The sequence below is a fragment of the Aureobasidium subglaciale genome (genome assembly GCF_000721755.1).
Source record: "Aureobasidium subglaciale EXF-2481 unplaced genomic scaffold scaffold_8, whole genome shotgun sequence".
In the NCBI taxonomy this organism is placed as follows: Eukaryota; Fungi; Ascomycota; class Dothideomycetes; order Dothideales; family Saccotheciaceae; genus Aureobasidium; species Aureobasidium subglaciale.
This window is the reverse complement of record NW_013566987.1, coordinates 755782-773630: the sequence shown is the minus strand read 5'-3', so window position 1 is coordinate 773630 and position 17849 is coordinate 755782. Positions and strand designations below refer to the sequence as shown.

General features: G+C 51.4%; 5 protein-coding genes across 5 annotated transcripts; 2 read left to right on the top strand and 3 right to left on the bottom strand.

Moving 5' to 3' along the window:
* Window positions 1-125: 125 nt before the first annotated feature.
* AUEXF2481DRAFT_4463 (uncharacterized protein) lies at window positions 126-5944 on the top strand (the record flags this gene model as incomplete). Its single annotated transcript, XM_013489005.1, has 3 exons — window positions 126-139; window positions 207-214; window positions 270-5944. The coding sequence occupies 3 exons, from the start codon at window positions 126-128 to the stop codon at window positions 5942-5944; spliced, it is 5697 nt and encodes a 1898-aa protein (XP_013344459.1).
* A 464-nt stretch (window positions 5945-6408) lies between these two features.
* Window positions 6409-7855, top strand: AUEXF2481DRAFT_64655 (uncharacterized protein; the record flags this gene model as incomplete). The annotated part of the gene is made up of 6 exons (XM_013489183.1): window positions 6409-6622; window positions 6683-7052; window positions 7125-7279; window positions 7334-7426; window positions 7483-7511; window positions 7565-7855. 6 exons carry the CDS (start codon window positions 6409-6411, stop codon window positions 7853-7855), a joined length of 1152 nt encoding a protein of 383 aa, XP_013344637.1.
* Window positions 7856-8004: 149 nt separating this feature from the next.
* Window positions 8005-10252, bottom strand: AUEXF2481DRAFT_4461 (uncharacterized protein; the record flags this gene model as incomplete). The annotated part of the gene is made up of 4 exons (XM_013489004.1): window positions 8005-8704; window positions 8761-9343; window positions 9401-9926; window positions 9983-10252. 4 exons carry the CDS (start codon window positions 10250-10252, stop codon window positions 8005-8007), a joined length of 2079 nt encoding a protein of 692 aa, XP_013344458.1.
* Window positions 10253-11174: 922 nt separating this feature from the next.
* On the bottom strand, window positions 11175-13054 carry AUEXF2481DRAFT_4460 (uncharacterized protein; the record flags this gene model as incomplete). The annotated part of the gene is made up of 2 exons (XM_013489003.1): window positions 11175-12261; window positions 12315-13054. 2 exons carry the CDS (start codon window positions 13052-13054, stop codon window positions 11175-11177), a joined length of 1827 nt encoding a protein of 608 aa, XP_013344457.1.
* Window positions 13055-16445: 3391 nt separating this feature from the next.
* Window positions 16446-17651, bottom strand: AUEXF2481DRAFT_4459 (uncharacterized protein; the record flags this gene model as incomplete). The annotated part of the gene is made up of 3 exons (XM_013489002.1): window positions 16446-16925; window positions 17259-17541; window positions 17599-17651. The coding sequence occupies 3 exons, from the start codon at window positions 17649-17651 to the stop codon at window positions 16446-16448; spliced, it is 816 nt and encodes a 271-aa protein (XP_013344456.1).
* Between the last annotated feature and the right edge of the window lie 198 nt (window positions 17652-17849).

Sequence of the window (17849 nt, the reverse complement as noted above, 5' to 3'; positions counted from 1 at the left end):
TTTCCACGCGAATAATTAACCATGGTCATGAACTGCTAATTCAACTACTCAAAATACTCATTTTGCTTTGGAAAAGAGGGCGTTGATGGAAATCTGATTACTTTGCGATACAATCTGGCTACGACATGAGTGCCACAAGGTGAGTGCATATACAGCGGCTATCTCCGAGAGGATTCACTTGCTGACTACACACGTGATACTCGCAGACTTGACCGTATGTTACATCTACGGCTCCATGTGGGGCTATTGATTACTGACGCTCGATGCAGGATTGGTCATTCTTCTAGACACTGGTAGCACCCAGCTTATCCGTAACACAGCTGCCCAACAGCTCGCCGATGTTCAAAAGAACCACCCCGACGAGCTTTTCAACCTACTAACCAGAGTTGTTCCCTTCCTCCGTTCATCTTCTTGGGATACGAGAACAGCAGCCGCAAAGGCATTGGGCGGTATCGTCGAGCATGCGCAAAAGTTTGATCCTAACGAAGACGATGTCAAGGACGAGAATGGCATCAAAGAAGAGACCAAACAAGAGAATGGCTCCTCGACGCCTCTCACTTCCGAGGATCAATTGCAGCTCGCAACCTTGGACGTCGAGGCCATCTTGACCAATGGAAAAGAGCTACTCGGCAGCGCTGGTCGTCAATATGACTTCAAACTAGCTGGAATGGATCCTGCTCAACGACTTGCTCACCAAAAAAAGACTCTCACCAACCGACTCGGTCTTGGTGGGGAGTACATGGAGGACGAACTTGTCACAGAAACAGATATTTCTGTGCGCACTAGCTTCCCACCCCCGGCGTTGCCAACCGCAGAGTCCTCGCTCTCTAGGGCCAATAGTGTTTCGGAGTCGGCCGCTGTCTCCCCGAGTGACCAACAGACTCAGTCAGAGGCTATGAGCAAGCGACAGCTCAATATGCTCAAGCGACGAAGAAAGGAGGAGCTCAAAAGAGACAATAAGAAGTTCAAGTATGATCTTACCAGTATGCGACGCGAAAGCACCGCAGTCGCGACCCCTGCTGAGTCGGAGACCATCATCAAAGACGAAAACGGAGACGCCAAGAACAACCTTCCTGACTACTTCTCCCTCGAGAGAAAGGGTGGTGACGATGATGCAAAGGTCGTTTCGGAGTTCAAGGGTGTGCCCGTTCCTGAGAAATCTTCCTTCCAGACCGAGGTGGAAGAGACTGGCAACGGATGGCCGTTCGAGCGACTCTGCGAGTTTTTGACTGTGGATTTGTTTGATCCTGCCTGGGAAATCCGTCATGGTGCCGCCATGGGTCTCCGAGAGATTGTCCGCGTGCATGGAGCTGGTGCTGGACGTCTACTGAGCAGACCCCGATCTGAGAATGACCGCCTTAATCAAGCATGGCTTGACGATCTCGCATGTCGCATCTGCTGCGTCTTCATGCTTGACAGATTCGCCGACTACGTCTCGGACAATGCCATTGCCCCGATCAGGGAAACTGCTGGTCAGACATTAGGTGCACTCTTACAGTACCTTCCAGCGTCCTCAGTGCACGCCGTCAATCGAATTTTGTACAGGCTGGTGATGCAAAAGGATCTCAAGGTAAACAAGCGCATTTGGCACGCCTGCCATGGTGGTATGATCGGCATGAGATATTTGGTGGCAGTCAGGAACGATCTGCTGCTTCAAGATAACCTCTTGATGGATGGCGTCCTTGAATGTGTTATTAAGGGCCTCGGAGACAGTGACGACGATGTCAGAGCGGTCAGCGCGGCCACTTTGATCCCTGTCGCCAAAGAGTTCGTCAACATGCGCCATGCTGCACTCAATCATCTGATCAGTGTCGTCTGGGAGTGTCTATCCAACTTGAGCGATGATCTCAGCGCCAGTACAGGGTCCGTTATGGATTTGCTTGCAAAGCTCTGCAGCTTCCCCGAAGTGCTCGATGCCATGAAAAAGAACGCTGCAGAGAACCCCGAACAATCTTTCTCGGAGCTTGTTCCTCGTCTGTACCCCTTCCTCCGTCACACAATCAGCACAGTCCGCTCTGCTGTACTCCGCGCTCTTCTCACCTTTGTAAACATCGATGGCGAAGATGCCAAATGTTGGGTCGACGGACGAGCTCTACGTCTTGTATATCAAAATTTGCTCGTTGAACGCAACGAGACAGTTCTTAAGCTTTCCCTTCAAGTCTGGTATGCTCTGTTGGACATCCTCTCAAAGAATCCTGACAAGTTCGCCATCGAGTTCGAGCCCCATGTTGCACCTTTAGTAACACTCACATTTCACCCCATTGGAGTGTCTCGTCACCCCATTCCAATGGACGCAACACTGTTCATTCGCCCTTCAGGTTTCAGCTACGCTCCTCTAAGCAGTGCAACTCGCAAGTCTTCTCCAGTAAATGGATCTTCTGAGCCTGCCAGAAAGAGAAGACGGTCCGACAAGAAGGAAAAGGACATGCCACCTCCGACCTCCTCTTCTGCCCACAACGTCGACGGGCACATGATGCAAGGCGATGTGGACCTTGTCGGAGCCGACATCATGATCAGATCCAGAACTCATGCCGCTCAGGCCTTGGCGAAGGCTTGTCAAGTTTGGCCAGCGCCAACGAGACGCGACATGTTCTCGACAAAAATACTCCCTGGTTTGAAGTCCAGCTTCTCAACCACACAACTCTTCACCGCTGTATTTATTGAGGAGTACGCCAAGATACTGACCAGCAAAGATGATCTCACCTCTTCCTTCGCAGAGTCGCTACGCCCCCTTGTGGAGGAGGACAGGCCGATCTGGTACAGCGACCTCACCAGTTACCTTCAAATCGTACGCGCACAGTGTCAGAGTCTTCTGAATACTTTCCGCGAAAAGGCCCACGTGCCTCCGAGCAAGCTTCCTACTATCGCTGTTGTGGTCCAAGGAGAGCCGGAGGCCGGTAAGAGTGCCTTTTCACTCGCTGATGGAGAGCGCATTGCAGTGCAAGACTTCGAAAAATTACGCAAGACCCTGTCACCAGCTCAGCGTGTCACCGCCACTGAGATGTTGTCGAGTGCAAAGGCGGATGTTGATTCTGTCATAGTCGAGGCAAATTCGGTCAAGAAGCAACGCGATGTTCGTATCAAGTCTGCTGCAGCCGCTGCCATCGTTGCATTGAAGGAGATCCCCAAGAAGCCTCAAGCCACCATCAAGGGCCTCATGGACAGCGTCAAGGACGAAGAGAACTTCGAACTTCAGAAGCGTTCTGCAGCCGCGATTGCTAGTCTCGTAGACCAACTGGTCGCCAGTGGTCGCATGAAGGTTGTCGACAAGGTAGTTGGCAATTTGGTCAAATTCTGCTGCATGGAGACTGGCGAGACACCCGAGTTCCATCCCAATGCGGACAGAGAAGCTGGCATTCTTTCGCTGCAGAAAGACGAAGACATTCAAGATCGTCCAGATGCTGCTAAATATGAGAGAGAAGTTCGCCAAGCTCGCATCACAAGACGTGGTACCAAGGACGCCTTGGAGCAACTGTGTTTCCGATTTGGCCGCGAACTCTTCGAAAAGGTTCCTATGCTTCGTACTCTCATCGAGGATCCGATTCGCCATTGTTTCTCTGGAGACTTACCCGCTGATATCACAGACCCTGAGAAGAACGTTGGTCAAGAAGTCGTGGATGCTATGTCAACGCTTCGTGCATTGGTTGCATCATTCCACGCAGATCTACACAACTTTGTTCTTGATCTTATGGGTCTTGTCGCCAAAGCTCTTCAGACAAGACTCGCTGTTCTTCGCTATACCGCTGCCAAGTGTTTCGCAAGTATGTGCAGTGTGATCACCGTCAAGGGATTCACCATGTTGGTCGAGCGAGTCCTGCCGCCAATTAACAACCCAACCGACGTCCACTGCAGACAAGGCGCTATCGAGTGCATCTACCATCTCATCCAGGTCATGGAGGATCGCATCCTGCCTTACGTGATTTTCCTCCTGGTTCCAGTGCTCGGACGTATGAGCGACTCTGATAACGGCGTCCGTCTGATCGCGACTACCGCATTCGCCACGCTGGTTAAGCTGGTACCCCTTGAAGCCGGTATTCCGGACCCGCCGGGTCTCTCTGAAGAACTTCTCAAGGGCCGTGAGAAGGAGCGCAAGTTCATTGCACAAATGCTCGATCCCAAGAAGGTTGAGTCGTTCGAAATTCCTGTCGCGATCAAGGCCGACTTACGTTCATACCAACAAGATGGTGTCAACTGGCTGGCTTTCCTCAACAGATATCACCTACATGGCGTTCTCTGTGACGACATGGGTCTTGGTAAGACGCTACAGACTATCTGCATCGTTGCCAGTGATCATCACATGCGTGCCGAAGAGTTCGCAAAGACACAAGCGCCTGATCAACGCAAGATGCCCTCTCTGATCGTCTGTCCTCCAACCTTGTCCGGGCATTGGCAGCAAGAGATTCGTACGTATGCACCCTTCCTCAACGCTGTTGCCTATGTGGGTCCACCATCCGAACGGAACAAGCACCGCGCAAAGCTCACTGAGGCCGACATCGTTATCACCTCATATGACATCTGCAGAAATGATGTCGAAGTCTTCGCACCCCACAATTGGAACTACCTCGTGCTTGATGAAGGCCATCTCATCAAGAATCCAAAAGCCAAGGTCACCCAAGCTGTCAAGCGCATTGCTAGCAACCATCGTCTTATCCTTTCCGGTACCCCGATCCAAAACAACGTACTTGAGCTTTGGTCCCTATTTGACTTCTTGATGCCCGGCTTCCTTGGTACAGAGAAGATGTTCCAAGATCGATTTGCAAAGCCTATCGCTGCTTCGCGGTTCAGCAAATCCTCCTCGAAAGAACAAGAAGCTGGCGCATTGGCCATAGAGGCTCTACACAAACAAGTTCTGCCTTTCTTGTTGCGTCGCCTCAAGGAAGAGGTACTTGACGACCTGCCGCCCAAGATTTTGCAGAACTACTACTGTGACTTGAGTGACCTGCAGAAGAAACTCTTCGAGGAGTTTACCCGCAAAGAGTCAAAGACTATCGCCGAAAAGGCTGGCTCGGCTGACAAGGAAGCCAAGCAGCATATTTTCCAAGCTCTGCAGTATATGCGCAAACTTTGCAACTCGCCAGCCTTGGTGATGAAGGAAAGTCACAAGCAATACGCGGCAATTCAAACACAATTAGCGCGCCAAAACTCGAGTTTGACTGATCCTGTTCATGCTCCCAAGCTCACGGCTCTCAGAGATCTTCTCGTCGATTGTGGCATTGGTGTCGACTCTGCAGCGCCTGGCGAAGTACCTTCTGCCGATCAGGCTGTCTCGCAGCACAGAGCTCTGATCTTCTGTCAGATGAAGGAAATGCTAGACATGGTCGAGTCAACCGTCTTCAAGCGCATGTTGCCGTCGATCACATTCTCTCGACTTGATGGAAGTGTTGAAGCGTCCAAACGTCAAGACATTGTCAATCGTTTCAACTCTGATCCTTCGATTGATTGTCTGCTTCTCACCACTAGCGTTGGCGGTCTCGGCCTCAACTTGACTGGAGCAGATACCGTCATCTTTGTTGAACATGATTGGAATCCTCAGAAGGATCTTCAAGCGATGGACCGTGCGCATCGTATCGGCCAGAAGAAGGTCGTCAATGTCTACCGCTTGGTCACCCGCGGCACCCTAGAAGAGAAGATTCTCAGCCTTCAGAGGTTCAAGATTGATGTGGCTAGTACTGTGGTTAACCAACAGAATGCTGGTCTGGGAAGTATGCAGACAGACCAGATCCTGGACTTGTTCAACATGGGCGACACAGACGGCGCACCATCTCTTGAGGACAAGCCTAGAGATCCCAACTCAATTGATGAAGCAGACGCTGTAGATGCCGAGGGTAATGTGCGCGAGAAGGGCAAGAAGGGCATTCTTGATGAGCTCTCTGAGCTTTGGGACGAGAAGCAGTACGAAGAAGAGTTCAACTTGGACGGATTCTTGTCAACCATGAAGGCATGATCTAGCTCCTCGAACATATTTGATTCTGCGGCGTCTCATTTCTTAACGAGGTATGACTGGATGGACGGATGGAAAAGGACAGGAAGAATTGGGGCATTTGACGAACATTGGCAGGAAGGCATCGACATGAACCACCATTCTGTAAACAGTGAGAAAGTATACTCTCATCTTCATATAGAGCGTCTTGCGATGCAGCTCCCTCTACAACACGAATTAAAAGTCTACTACAAGCACTTGCCTAGTCGAGTAATTCGAGTTTCGGCTTTCTTCACCCGACAACCGAAATCCGGGCACGACGGTTTGTGGGGTGTCATTCGGGGAAACAGCATGCGAGCCGGCGTTCTCTCCGCGCGGACGTCAACTAACAAGTATATATATGAATATTTCGACGACGTTCAACTAGGCCTTGCTCGAGACACTACATCGACATTCGACCTTTCTGTGCTAGTAATCATACCTTACCAATGGCGCCGATCAAGACCATCGAATACTTTCGTGTCAAGCCCCGATGGCTGTTCGTCAAGATAGTTGATGCAGAGGGTCATGTCGGTTGGGGAGAGGCAACCCTGGAGGGACATACCCAGGCCGTGGAAGGCACTCTTCTCGGCTTCGTTGACCGCTTCCTCGGGCTCGAGGCTGATGACATTGAACATATCTGGCAGCTCGCCTGGAGACAGAGTAAGCTCAGCCGAGAAATATTGAACCCATGTCTGCCATATCCTAACAAAGATTAAACAGGCTTCTATCGCGGTGGCCCTGTATTCATGAGTGCTCTAGCCGGTATAGACATCGCACTCTGGGACCTCAAAGCCCGAAGGCTTGGTGTACCCATCTACCAACTACTCGGAGGTAAAGTCCGACAAAAAGTTCAAGTGTATGCTTGGATTGGAGGTGATCGTCCATCTTCAGTCGCTGAAGCTGGCAAAGAGCGACTTGCTCAGGGCTTCCGCGCTGTCAAGATGAATGCCACTGAAGACGTGGGATGGTTGGACTCGCCGTCTAAGCTTGACTCTGCTGTCGAAAGAGTAAAGACTGTGAAGGACTTGGGTTTGGATGTCGCTGTTGATTTCCATGGGAGACTCCATAAAGCTATGGCGAAGCAATTGGCGTAAGTGCTGAACCTGAGGCGTGTAGTAAGTGTAAATTTGATTATGCTTTGCTGACCACTCATCCATTATAGACGCAAATTAGACGGCTGCGATGTTTTGTTCCTGGAAGAGCCACTTTTGAGTGAGCATCCTGAGGGTATCAAGCAGCTGTCAAATCTGACGAGTTCGCCCATCGCGCTTGGTGAGAGACTGTATAGTCGTTGGGATTTCAAGAGATACTTCGAAGGTAAATTCATTGTTGGTTTCTCACTCACGATGCGAGCATGCTGACTGGAAGTAGATGCTTCTGTCGATGTCATCCAGCCTGACATCTCACATTGTGGAGGTATTTCCGAGATCAGAAGAATCGCCGCTATGGCGGAGACGTATGACGGTGAGTTTTATGCAATTTTCTCTTGGTCGTGCTCGCCATACTCACTCATTTCTCAGTTGCCATTGCTCCTCATTGTCCTCTTGGAGTAAGTCGTGCTCATTGATCCGACCCTCGAACTATTTTAACCATGCTTCGCAGCCCATCGCTCTCGCAGCATGTTTACAGATCGGTCTCTCCACGCCTAATCATATGATCCAAGAGATGTCTGTTGGTATGCATTACAATACTGAGGCAGGTGAGCATGATATTCACAGCTATGTGCGCAACCCCGAAGTCTTCACGGTCAAGGACGGACACCTGGATGCCTTTACTGGACCAGGATTGGGAATCGAAGTAGATGAGGAAGCTGTCAGAAGGGTGGCTGAGAACACCGAGCCATGGCCACTGGGCAAATTCGTTGGTGTTGACGGTGCTTTGAGAGAGTGGTGATAGAAAAAGCATACGATGCTCTAGACCAAAGATACAGTTTAGTAAGTTGAAAATTATTGTTTGAGTACATATTTTGTCTATTGTACAAAGTGCGTTATGCCGAGATGCAGATATGCTGCTTCCTACTTCAAATTATAATACCCCTTGGGTCACATGTCATACCAGAAATCGTCGTCCAGCCCACTCCGGCTCGGGACAGGCAACTGTTTATCGTCCTGCGCACGCTCCCAATCCACATCTTCCCAGCGTAGATTCAGCATACGAATGGTCAGACTCCACTGCTCAAGCAGGTCAACTAGTTTGTTGGTGTCTGCGGTGATCGGTTGCTGATTCAAGAGCATGAGAAGACCATCCAGCCATTCGGAAGCAAGTGATGTGCTGCTAGTGTTAAGCTCTAACAACACCGACTCTCCATTGGCTTGAGGTTTTGCAAAAGTGTTCGAGGTGCCGAAAATGGTAAGTCTTGTGACTGTTCCCGTGGCCGGAGCATGCTTGTCGCTAAGAGATTCCGTTGTATCATCACCGAGTAAAACATCGGATCTGGCCACACTAGAATCGACAGAGCTGATGGTTTCTACGTCGATCCTCTCGTTGAGTTCATGAAGCTGTGGGGGCTTACTGAGCTTGGTATTGTGCGAAGCGTGGTGAAGGTATTTTCTGTCATTCGAGAGCCGGACAAATCGCCAGGCGGTGATGCGTAGTTTCTGTGTTTCTTCTGGAGTGATTGAAAGGTTCGATGAAGATGTCTGTGATGAGATATTCGGGAACCAGGAGCCTTGGAGTAGACACTTGATGCGTTGCTCGCGCATGAACAGAAGCGCATCCGTATGTGTTTGCTCACGGAGTTTCCTGGTAGCTTGAATCAGCAACTTAGAAGGCGGGGCTGAGGTCTAGTACGCTCTTACCTCAAGTCTTGCCCCCAAGCATATTCATAGATCTGCGAGACGTCTTGCAACTGCCATTCTCTGACCTTTGCCAGAGTGGTGCTTCCCAACTGCTCTTCGACTTGGTCCATGGATGCTCGCCTGTCTGATTGCCCTAGAATTGTCCTGATCAGAAGCCTTGAGAGATCATCGATCTTGCGATAATCGTTAGTCGTCGCACCTGCTTCCTTCCACAGGCGGATAAATGCATTGAGCGAGGCTGCGTGTACGTCTTCCCAGCGCAGAAGCAGGGGCTTTGCGAGCCTCTCCGCATCTTTGGCATCATCTGGGCTAGTGGTGTTCTTCGTTGGATCTTGACCATCCATCTTGGCAATCTCAAAGTGCTCGTAGAGGACCATGGTGATACTCATGCTTGCTTTCGCAATAGGACATCGTTGAGTCAAGGGCATGACACTCTGCTCCAGAAGTTCTCGCTGGAAAGTATCACGATTCCTGCGTACATACTCGGTGAGGTTCATCATACCCAGGAACCTGGCGTCTTCGAGGTCTGATGTGGGATTGTCGGATGAAAAACCTAGGCGCTGCCATTTGTCGGAGTCAAGGTCTAAGAAATGTTCATTAGTTTATAGTCAGTCCGAGGCTCCCACAGTCTACAACGCACCTTGCTGACTAGCTTGATACTTGGGCGGGAAGCTTGAAATTTGGAGCTCCTTGAGTGCTTGTCGATGTTCGGCTTTCTCAAGGTCAACCAATATATGTCTCCAGCGAGCGAACAGAATTTTCATGAGACTTTGGAACTCAAGAATCGGACCAGCGATTTCTTGAAGCGTATCACCGCGCATCAGATTCTCGACGCCACTTATAACACCCAACTCCTGTAATCTGCTGATGAACTTAGGCCATTCGGTTTCTCCTCCATTAGCGACAGAGTCTCGCATCAATGCATTCACGAGATGCAGGGCATTCGCACACAACGCATGATCGGCAGAGCCCAGCTTATCAACGAGACAATCAAGGAAGTTTGAGTGGACTTGTAAGAGCGGTACAAGAGCCTTGAATCCGAATTCGTCTTCGGAAGGTTGCTGTAGCTTGTAAGGATCGAAAGGTCGTGATACCACCAGGACCAGGAGAAGCAATGCGTTGCGAAGGACATTGATAACAGGGCGACTGACGACAACTTGGACAGCCTACATAAATCTAAGAATTCGTTCCTCGCTGGCAAGACTCTCGCATTTAATCTTACACGTTCTATCACATCTGAGCTTAAATGGTCCCAGCCCAGGTCCATCTCCAGCAGACGCGTCAAGCTACCCAGCGCATAGGCGAGAGCATTCCCATTCTCCTCAAGAACGACCTGCTTCAACGCAGGTACGCCTTGGAATTGCACAAAGGCACGCGCAAACGAAGGCTCGCTGACAAGAGACTGTAGATGATAGACGGAGAGCTTGCGCGAGGATTCGGAGTCGCTCGCTATACCAGCGATAATGGATCGGACATCGTGAGAGCCGGCCATGGATCCGACTTGCATGCGGCCAGAATGCCGAGTTGTTCACGATTGTCAGCGTATGGAAAAGGGAGTGGCCTGAGATTCGACTCTCAGAACATGTTCTACGAGGGCTGGACAGGAGCAGCCCCTCGGGCGCTAGTCAAGACGCTAACAAGATCCGCGCAGAAGCCGACATGGCTCGTGCGTGGTACCAGGACGGCCGCACCAGACTTTTGAGCACGAGTCCCTCCTCGTCCGTGTCACGAGACGAGGCCGAGATGATGAACGTCGTCAGGGACGATGACATTACTCATGGAATGACAACGGCTGTGTGAGCGTTTTCGAGACCGATGGTATAGCTCATAGAGCTTTCGCTCGGCAGCAAGCGAGCTCGATAAGCATCGCGTGATACCTGGTTTGCGAGATAGGAAATAACGGTACCAGCCTCTTGGCTCATCGATGCCTCATGCTTCTTCGCCCAGCTCTGATTGATGGAATACCGTATCTGCAGGTTGTGTGCATGTAGTCCAGTATCTTGTAGCCTATGTGCCACACGAGTGCGTCTACACAGGGACAATGTATGTACCAAGGCCCTTAGCCAGGGACCTTCGCACTTGGACACGATCGATCGAACAAAAGATGCTGCTTTGATTGTTACAGTGGATGAGCCTGTGTAAGAACTCAGTAATGGCACATGAACATAATTGTCTGAAATTCGCGAGAAACAAAAAGATCGCTCAATGCTGAAGGAGAAGAAGAAGAAGAAGAAAATTCGTCGCTGAAAGCCCAAAGAAGGAAAGGCCACTAGAAAGGCCACTGTATAGCCACCGCCTGTCGAATGCGCCTTTACCCAAAACCAATGCAATATCCAGTCCCAACCATTCCCCTATGTTATTTACCCATCCATAAGAAGAAAAAAATGAACCCCCAATGCAACATTTGGAGTCTGTCACTTTCTCCACCCAACGTTCCATATTACATGGGCAATATCCTTTGCGGTATTCAGAGTGTCACTCACCTTACCGAAGAGCCCAGCGGCGACGATATCATCTTCATCCTCCTCATAAGGCATGAACATACCCGAAGCACTACGGCGCATTCCAAGACCTTCGTCTTCATCCTCATCTTCGGATGGGGTAGTAGCGGGTGAACCTGAAGTCCGCGACCTATGCACGGCCACGCTGTCTCGTCGGTTTGCAAATGCACTCAATCTAAGCGACTCTGTGTCGTCCGAGTCCAGGTCTTCGCTCTCCTCCTCGTCGGGAGGTAAGATGTGGTTTTTCGAGGGATTTGCTGGCTTCAACGTCTCTTGTGAAGCTGACTGTGGCAGCTTACTCGAGCTCCAAGAACGGACCAAGGATGAGGCTGGTTGTGGAGGAGGCTCGATGATCTCAGTTTTATTCTTCAGAGTGGTGGATGGAAGCTTTTCGATGGTCCTGCTAGAGGAACTGCTTCTGGGTAGCGGTTTGCGAGTCGCACGTTTCCTCTTGGGACGCCTCATCATGACAATACCATCGTCTGATGAGTCCGAGTCGGAATCATTATTTGGTCGCTCATCTTCAGAACTCTCGTCTCCAAACTCGCCGTCTTTGCCCTCAACGGCAATGCATTGCTCGACCTTTTCGTCAAAGCGGATGTGGCGTTTTGGGTATTCGAAGGGTGAACGATCCCCAGACGAAGGACGTGGGGAGAAGCAACCCAAATCCAGGAAGTCGAGTTGGTCTCTGCTGCTTGGTACCATGAGGCTGGCAGTCGGAAGATAGGTAGAGGCACGACCAAGCGAAGGTCTTTTTGATGGAGGCAGAGTTTGCTGAGCCTGTACAGCAGCAGCGGCCTGTTTGACGAGAGAGGATGTCGACAGCGAGCGTTGCAGCATCACTTCAGACATGCTTCGCTTTTTCAGAATGGGCTTTTTGTGGACAAAGGAATTGGCGCTCGAGAACTGTGGGCTAGGGTCGGGCGAGAACTGGGTTACGGGATGGGTCGAGGCGGGCTGGAGAGGTCCGTAGAGCCAGGTCACGTCGCTTTCTTTCAGCCTGCGTAAAGTCAGTCATGAGTGCCACAACGCGCTGAAGTTCTAACGACGTACCAATTAAGCGTCTCTGGAGAGACGGTAGGAAGGTGATACTTCGACTTGGCCCATGTTCTCCATGACGCATTTTCAAGGCGTGACCTCTGGCCGTAGACCTTGCGCTGGGAGACGATGTGCCGCCATGAAGACCAGATATCTTCTTCCCGCCAGTCGTGGGAGAGGTAGTCGACATGTCGCGATGGCTCGTGCTTGATTGCCGTGTCATCGGCCACAGTAGGCGTTGGTAGGGGGGAGTCTGAGCGAGTAGTGTCGGTGGTGCTACCGGCGTCGTCTTCGTCATCCCGATCGCATCTGCCGTCGTTGGAGTCGGCATCGGACGTCTCGTCCTCGGGTCGTGGACTAGGAGGCAGATCCAGCGGCTCGTCCTCGTGGAAGAATTGGACCTCGTCGTATGCGGGGAAGGCCAGTCCGGTGTCTTGTTGATGGCCAAGCTCGAACGAGAGCTTTGGCTGTTGGCTGGAGAAGAATGGAGTTGTGGTAGATTGAGAGTGGGAGAAGTCGGAGTAGGATTGGCGAGAGGCAGCGAGCGAGCCGGAAGAAGGGAAGGAGCGTTTGAGAGAGCCGATGTTCTCAAAGGAGGGTTCGGAGGCGGTGCGATGCGAGGTGGAAGGCGGCGAGCCGACCAGCAGCGAGGTCCGTGATGAGTGAGAGCGTTTGAGCGAAGAAGAGGTCGAGTTTGGCTGGATATAGTAAGACTGGGATTGGTCGTCTCGCGACCGGGATAGGACCTCTGCCATGTTGTTGGTCGTGGCGCGATGTCAAGGCAGAGGGCGGAGGGCGGAGGGCGGGGAAATGGAGCGAAAGGTGCTTGCAGCGGGGGCGGTATTGGCGGACGGCGACTAGAATTGAACAAGCTGCGGCATCCTGAGAGTTGGTGCGAGGCGACGAGGTCAGCAGAGCTGGTGCTGGCGAGCTGAGCAGGAAAGGATGGAGAGGGATTATCCACCTTCAAAGCATCAATTCCTGATCAAAGCGCCGTCGCTTTTCCTTGGCCCTTTGCTACGGCCTAGCCCCCGGTCAAATTCGCGGCCTTTTCCTTTTCTGAGCTACCAGAAACTTTGATCAATCGTCCACTTCGGTCCGTAAAGTCATGTATGTTTCTTCACTGCAGAAAGGGGAGAGTGTAAAGGAGAGAGTCGCCAACGTGAGCCCTCTAGACACAAGAGTAGTAAAAGATGTAATTGATGATAAATGGTGCTCGCTCAGTACCACGACGGGGAATATGTACAGTAGGAGGGTCAACGGCCAGAGATCTCCAGAAGCACCATGCACGCGGCTTGCATAAGGGGGGTCCGCGCCTGCAATTACCTGGGATACTCCAAGACTCTGTCACGATCGAGCAGTCTTGCGTGCCTGTCTGCTTGCCTGGCCTTCCTGGTCGTGCTGCCCGTGAGAAAAGAAGCGACTCTCCGATGCCACCGCCCGGTAGAGATGCAGCGCTTGTCCTCCCACCGTCCACCCTGCCATGGCCCTGTCCCTGGGGTTAATCTGTGGGAACCTCTGGGGATTGAACTTTGCTGATCTCGACCATCCCGCCTTATCCGCTGTCCTTAGCCCTCAAGAGCAAGGGTGCTAACTGTACACCATCTTTTCTTCAAACTTGTTAATTGTCTTTGCTATCCACCTTGGAAACTTGTCAGCGACCGACATTTCTCGTCGCCAGGTCGCCTATCGCCCTTGGACCGCACGACCGAGAATGTGCAAAAACCATGTTTGGCCCAAAGCTACCCCCGCGCTCTTGCGTCATACAACATCTCACGCGCCCTCGATCTTCTGCTGACTCCCACAGTCCCACTGCGCCGCCGCGTCGATCATGCCCAGACACTCGACTCGAATCTATCCGAAAGGGCTTGTACAGTTGACGGCCTTTGGATCTCCATTTTGTCTCTGGACCCTGCCGCGGTGCTGTCGTGATTTTACTTTTGTCCTGAGTCCACCCGACGACGCGTCGCTTTGGATGAGAACACTGCATGCACCACATTGCATTAGCCGCTCCGACGTGACAGGATTGACAGCGGCCACGCTCTGGCCTGACAGGCCACTTTCTACCCTCGTAAATGCGTGCCCCAGAGGAGTCGCTCCTTCGCCTCCACCCCTTCGTGCATACAGTCAACCCAGGTTCAATGACCCACTTCTCTCTGCATCTTCTGCTGCAGGTAACCGATAGCCTGGTGGCTGCCAAATCTGTACATGCAAAGTCGCTCGCTCCGGCAGTGCTGTACAGCACACGGCTTTGATTAATGCTTCACTACTGGGACCATCCAAAGAAGAGACAAAGCATCGCAGCTTCTTGACTAACCCAACCGCCCCAACATTTTCGTTATTATCCCATGCTTCTGTATCCAGTCGCTTGACGAATCATCCCCGTTACCAGGTGTCGGTCAGGAAGCCTGCAAGCCCCTCCACCAACCAACGGCCATAGGAGCTGTGTGTAGTCTGTACCTGATAAGCCCCGGCATGGACGGCCCTTGATGCCTGCCGGTACATCGGAAAGCGCAATGCAGTAGTCCAGGAGTACAACGATGACATTGCCTATCACTGCTCCAACTCACGTTGAAAAGCATCGCAATTTTATGACTGGGACCATCTGCGATCGTCCAATCGCCAGCGAACCGTAACTTACATCCAGATGAAGAGGCTTGGCCATCGACTGACTCCTGCATCGTCGGCCTCAACAGTCAAGCCTGTCACATTCCTAACTCAAGTAAGCAGCTGCAACTCTTACCAAGGTGGAGATGTCGCAAAGCATTCATTTGTGATGCATGCCGACAATGCACCTTGGGCTCGTTGTACAAGCTAACGGCACATGAGCGACAGTGCTTTGAGGCTTATTCTCCAGACATGTCTCCACTACAATTCGTCAATAAACCTATAACGAAGCGATCACAACAAGAGCATGATCAAAGCTAGTCCCCTGGTTCAATGGATCCCAGCAGTATGCGGGACTTTATTCTCTAGAGGTCCGGTCTGACCAATAATCGAAATCCTGTCAGTTCTGCAGACTCGACACTCTTCGCACAGTGTGCATGCGGATGTCTACACCCGTGTTACACCGAGGAAGGTCCAGCGAATGGCTAATGAGAGCCTGGGCAACTCGAGTCCCTCTGTGGCACAGACAGACTTATCCGGTTCAACAACATTTCAACTCTGTAGGACACGCCCAGCATATGGATAAAATCAAGATTATGGAGAATTTTCCCATGTGTGGAAAATATCACAAGCTTGCACACGACCAGGTCGCTCGGTCTGGTGCTTTTCTGATCGTCGTTGACCTGTCTTTATAATAAGAGAAGGATTTGACCGACGGCATTACTCACCCATCTTTGTTTCAGTCATATACATGCGGCGGCTCATAGCATGGCAGCAGCGTGCTATACTCATGAGGGGCAAAGAGTGCTGCAGCAACCATGGGTCGTAATCGCGCCGCGTTTCGTCAAAATTGAATCGATCACTAGGCTCTAGTCGGCTTCACCGATCATAGCGACATTCTGACGGGCCGCGTCCATCTGCTTGATCACGAATGTCGGCTTCCTGGGGTGACAGATCGAATACAGGCGAGTATGGTGGACTATCAAGCTTTCCCTCTTTCCTTTCTTTCTCGTCAGTCGCTGCTGTGGCGACCCTGCTCTATATATGCTCACTCTGGTATCGTCTCTTGCAGCCATCAGAGACTCCTACAACCGTGATCATCGAAGCCAGGCTTACACATTACTGTAGACCTGCGTGGTGAAAGATTGATGGTGATAGTTGAGCCCATGATAATGGATACAGTGGGATGGATAGTTCGCAGCTGTATGACCTTGTATCAAAGCATGGTACACAGTCCAGCTCACACTTCGCAACCTGATTGCCGAAGACGGTGAAAGTCGCAATGAAAACATGACACTGTCTGAATATGCACAACTGTGAAATGCCATGTGTGAACAATTGGGGAGTCGGTGCAAAACAATGACCAGACGCATCGCGCGACTCAGCCTCACAGCGTCACCACTTCACGTGGTCGAAAGACCGTGTGAGAAGCGCTAGCACGACCTATCTCGTCACAACACAGAAGAAAACAAAAGACAATGAACGGAGGTTGGGGGAAGTAAGTGCTCTGATTGGATACTGATAGGGTAATTGAGATTCTCAGCCAAGTCTTCTACCTGGACCACGAGAGCCCCACGAACCAGAGGTGAAGCCACTGGTCCAAGTACCACCACTTGAGTTACCTGCCTGGACCTGAGCGCCGACGGAGCCAGAAGGACGACTCTGGAAGGCAGTACCATACGAGCGTGTGGTACTTGCGCCTGCAGGTCTGGCAAACCAACGCTGCACAATCTGTGGTGTGCTGAGTGGGTTGGTGCCACCTCCATAAGAAGGCCAAATTCTGGTCAAGAAGTCGTACATGTGGGCGGCGGCAAGACCAAAAGCCTGCTTAAGAGCTTCTTGAGGACCTGCCATGAGGAAGGCAACCAGCAACATACAACCGGGCAGATATTTGCGACGGATGCTGAAGAAGAAGAAAGTCATCATGGCATCTGGAGCATCTTGCACATGCAGATAGGCGAGGGCAAGAAGAAGCGGACCCATGAGCAATCCTCCGCCAAAGACGATGCCTGTGAGAAGCTTTGAGTAGACATCAGTACTGTAATGGTTGCACGTAGAACATGACAGTACGAGAAGAGTGTCAAGTGAAGAGATGTAGGGTGCCAAAACCACTGATTCGACCAAGGAATCGCCGAGCAGCTTTCTCAATGGGCAATCCCACCACGGTCATACTCCATCATGGCCCTTTAATATTTTGCGAATGACGGACCATGACACAGTACAACGGTAATTTGCCCTCCTTCCAGGAACCGCTTCAGCTATGTATTTGGCTGGGCGGGCAGATATAGGAGGGGTAGTGATAGGGTAGGGGAAGAATGGAACAGGAAAAGCAGCGCGAATGACACTTCTTACCAAGATGATGCTACAGATGAAGACCAGTGCGACAAACAGATCGCCTGGTTGAGAGAAGCGGCTTGAATCAACTTCCAAAGCCTTGCAGTATGTGAAGAGGAAGTATGGATCCATAATCATGCCTAGCGATGGGCCGGTGATGAAGAAGGCCGTCACGAGTCTCCAAACTTCAGGTATCCATAGCTTGAACACGTACTGAGGCACGAAGATAAAGCGGTAGGGGCTGATGATTGGTAGGAGCCAAAAGTTGACAGACAGGACGAGCGTGGCTGCAGTAAGAGTTCTGGGACGAAAGTCAGAAGGTTGGACGCGTGAGTTTTAGAAGAGGGTAAAAAATCACCTAGCAATTGGTGGCGCTGCCCAAAACGCGTCTGCAATAGAAGGCGACGACATTGCGACGACGATGTTGATGGATACAGACGGTTGCGACAGCACCAGATAAATAGAGAAAGGGAAGGAGGAGCTGGGAAAGAAAGCTGTTAAGAAAGGAAAGCGCGTGTGGATACGCCAAGAAGTCCGTGTTAGTTGGTCGGCCCCCACCTTCCTCATCGTGGCCGAGGATCGGAGTGCGTCACTCACTCTTGGAGGCCA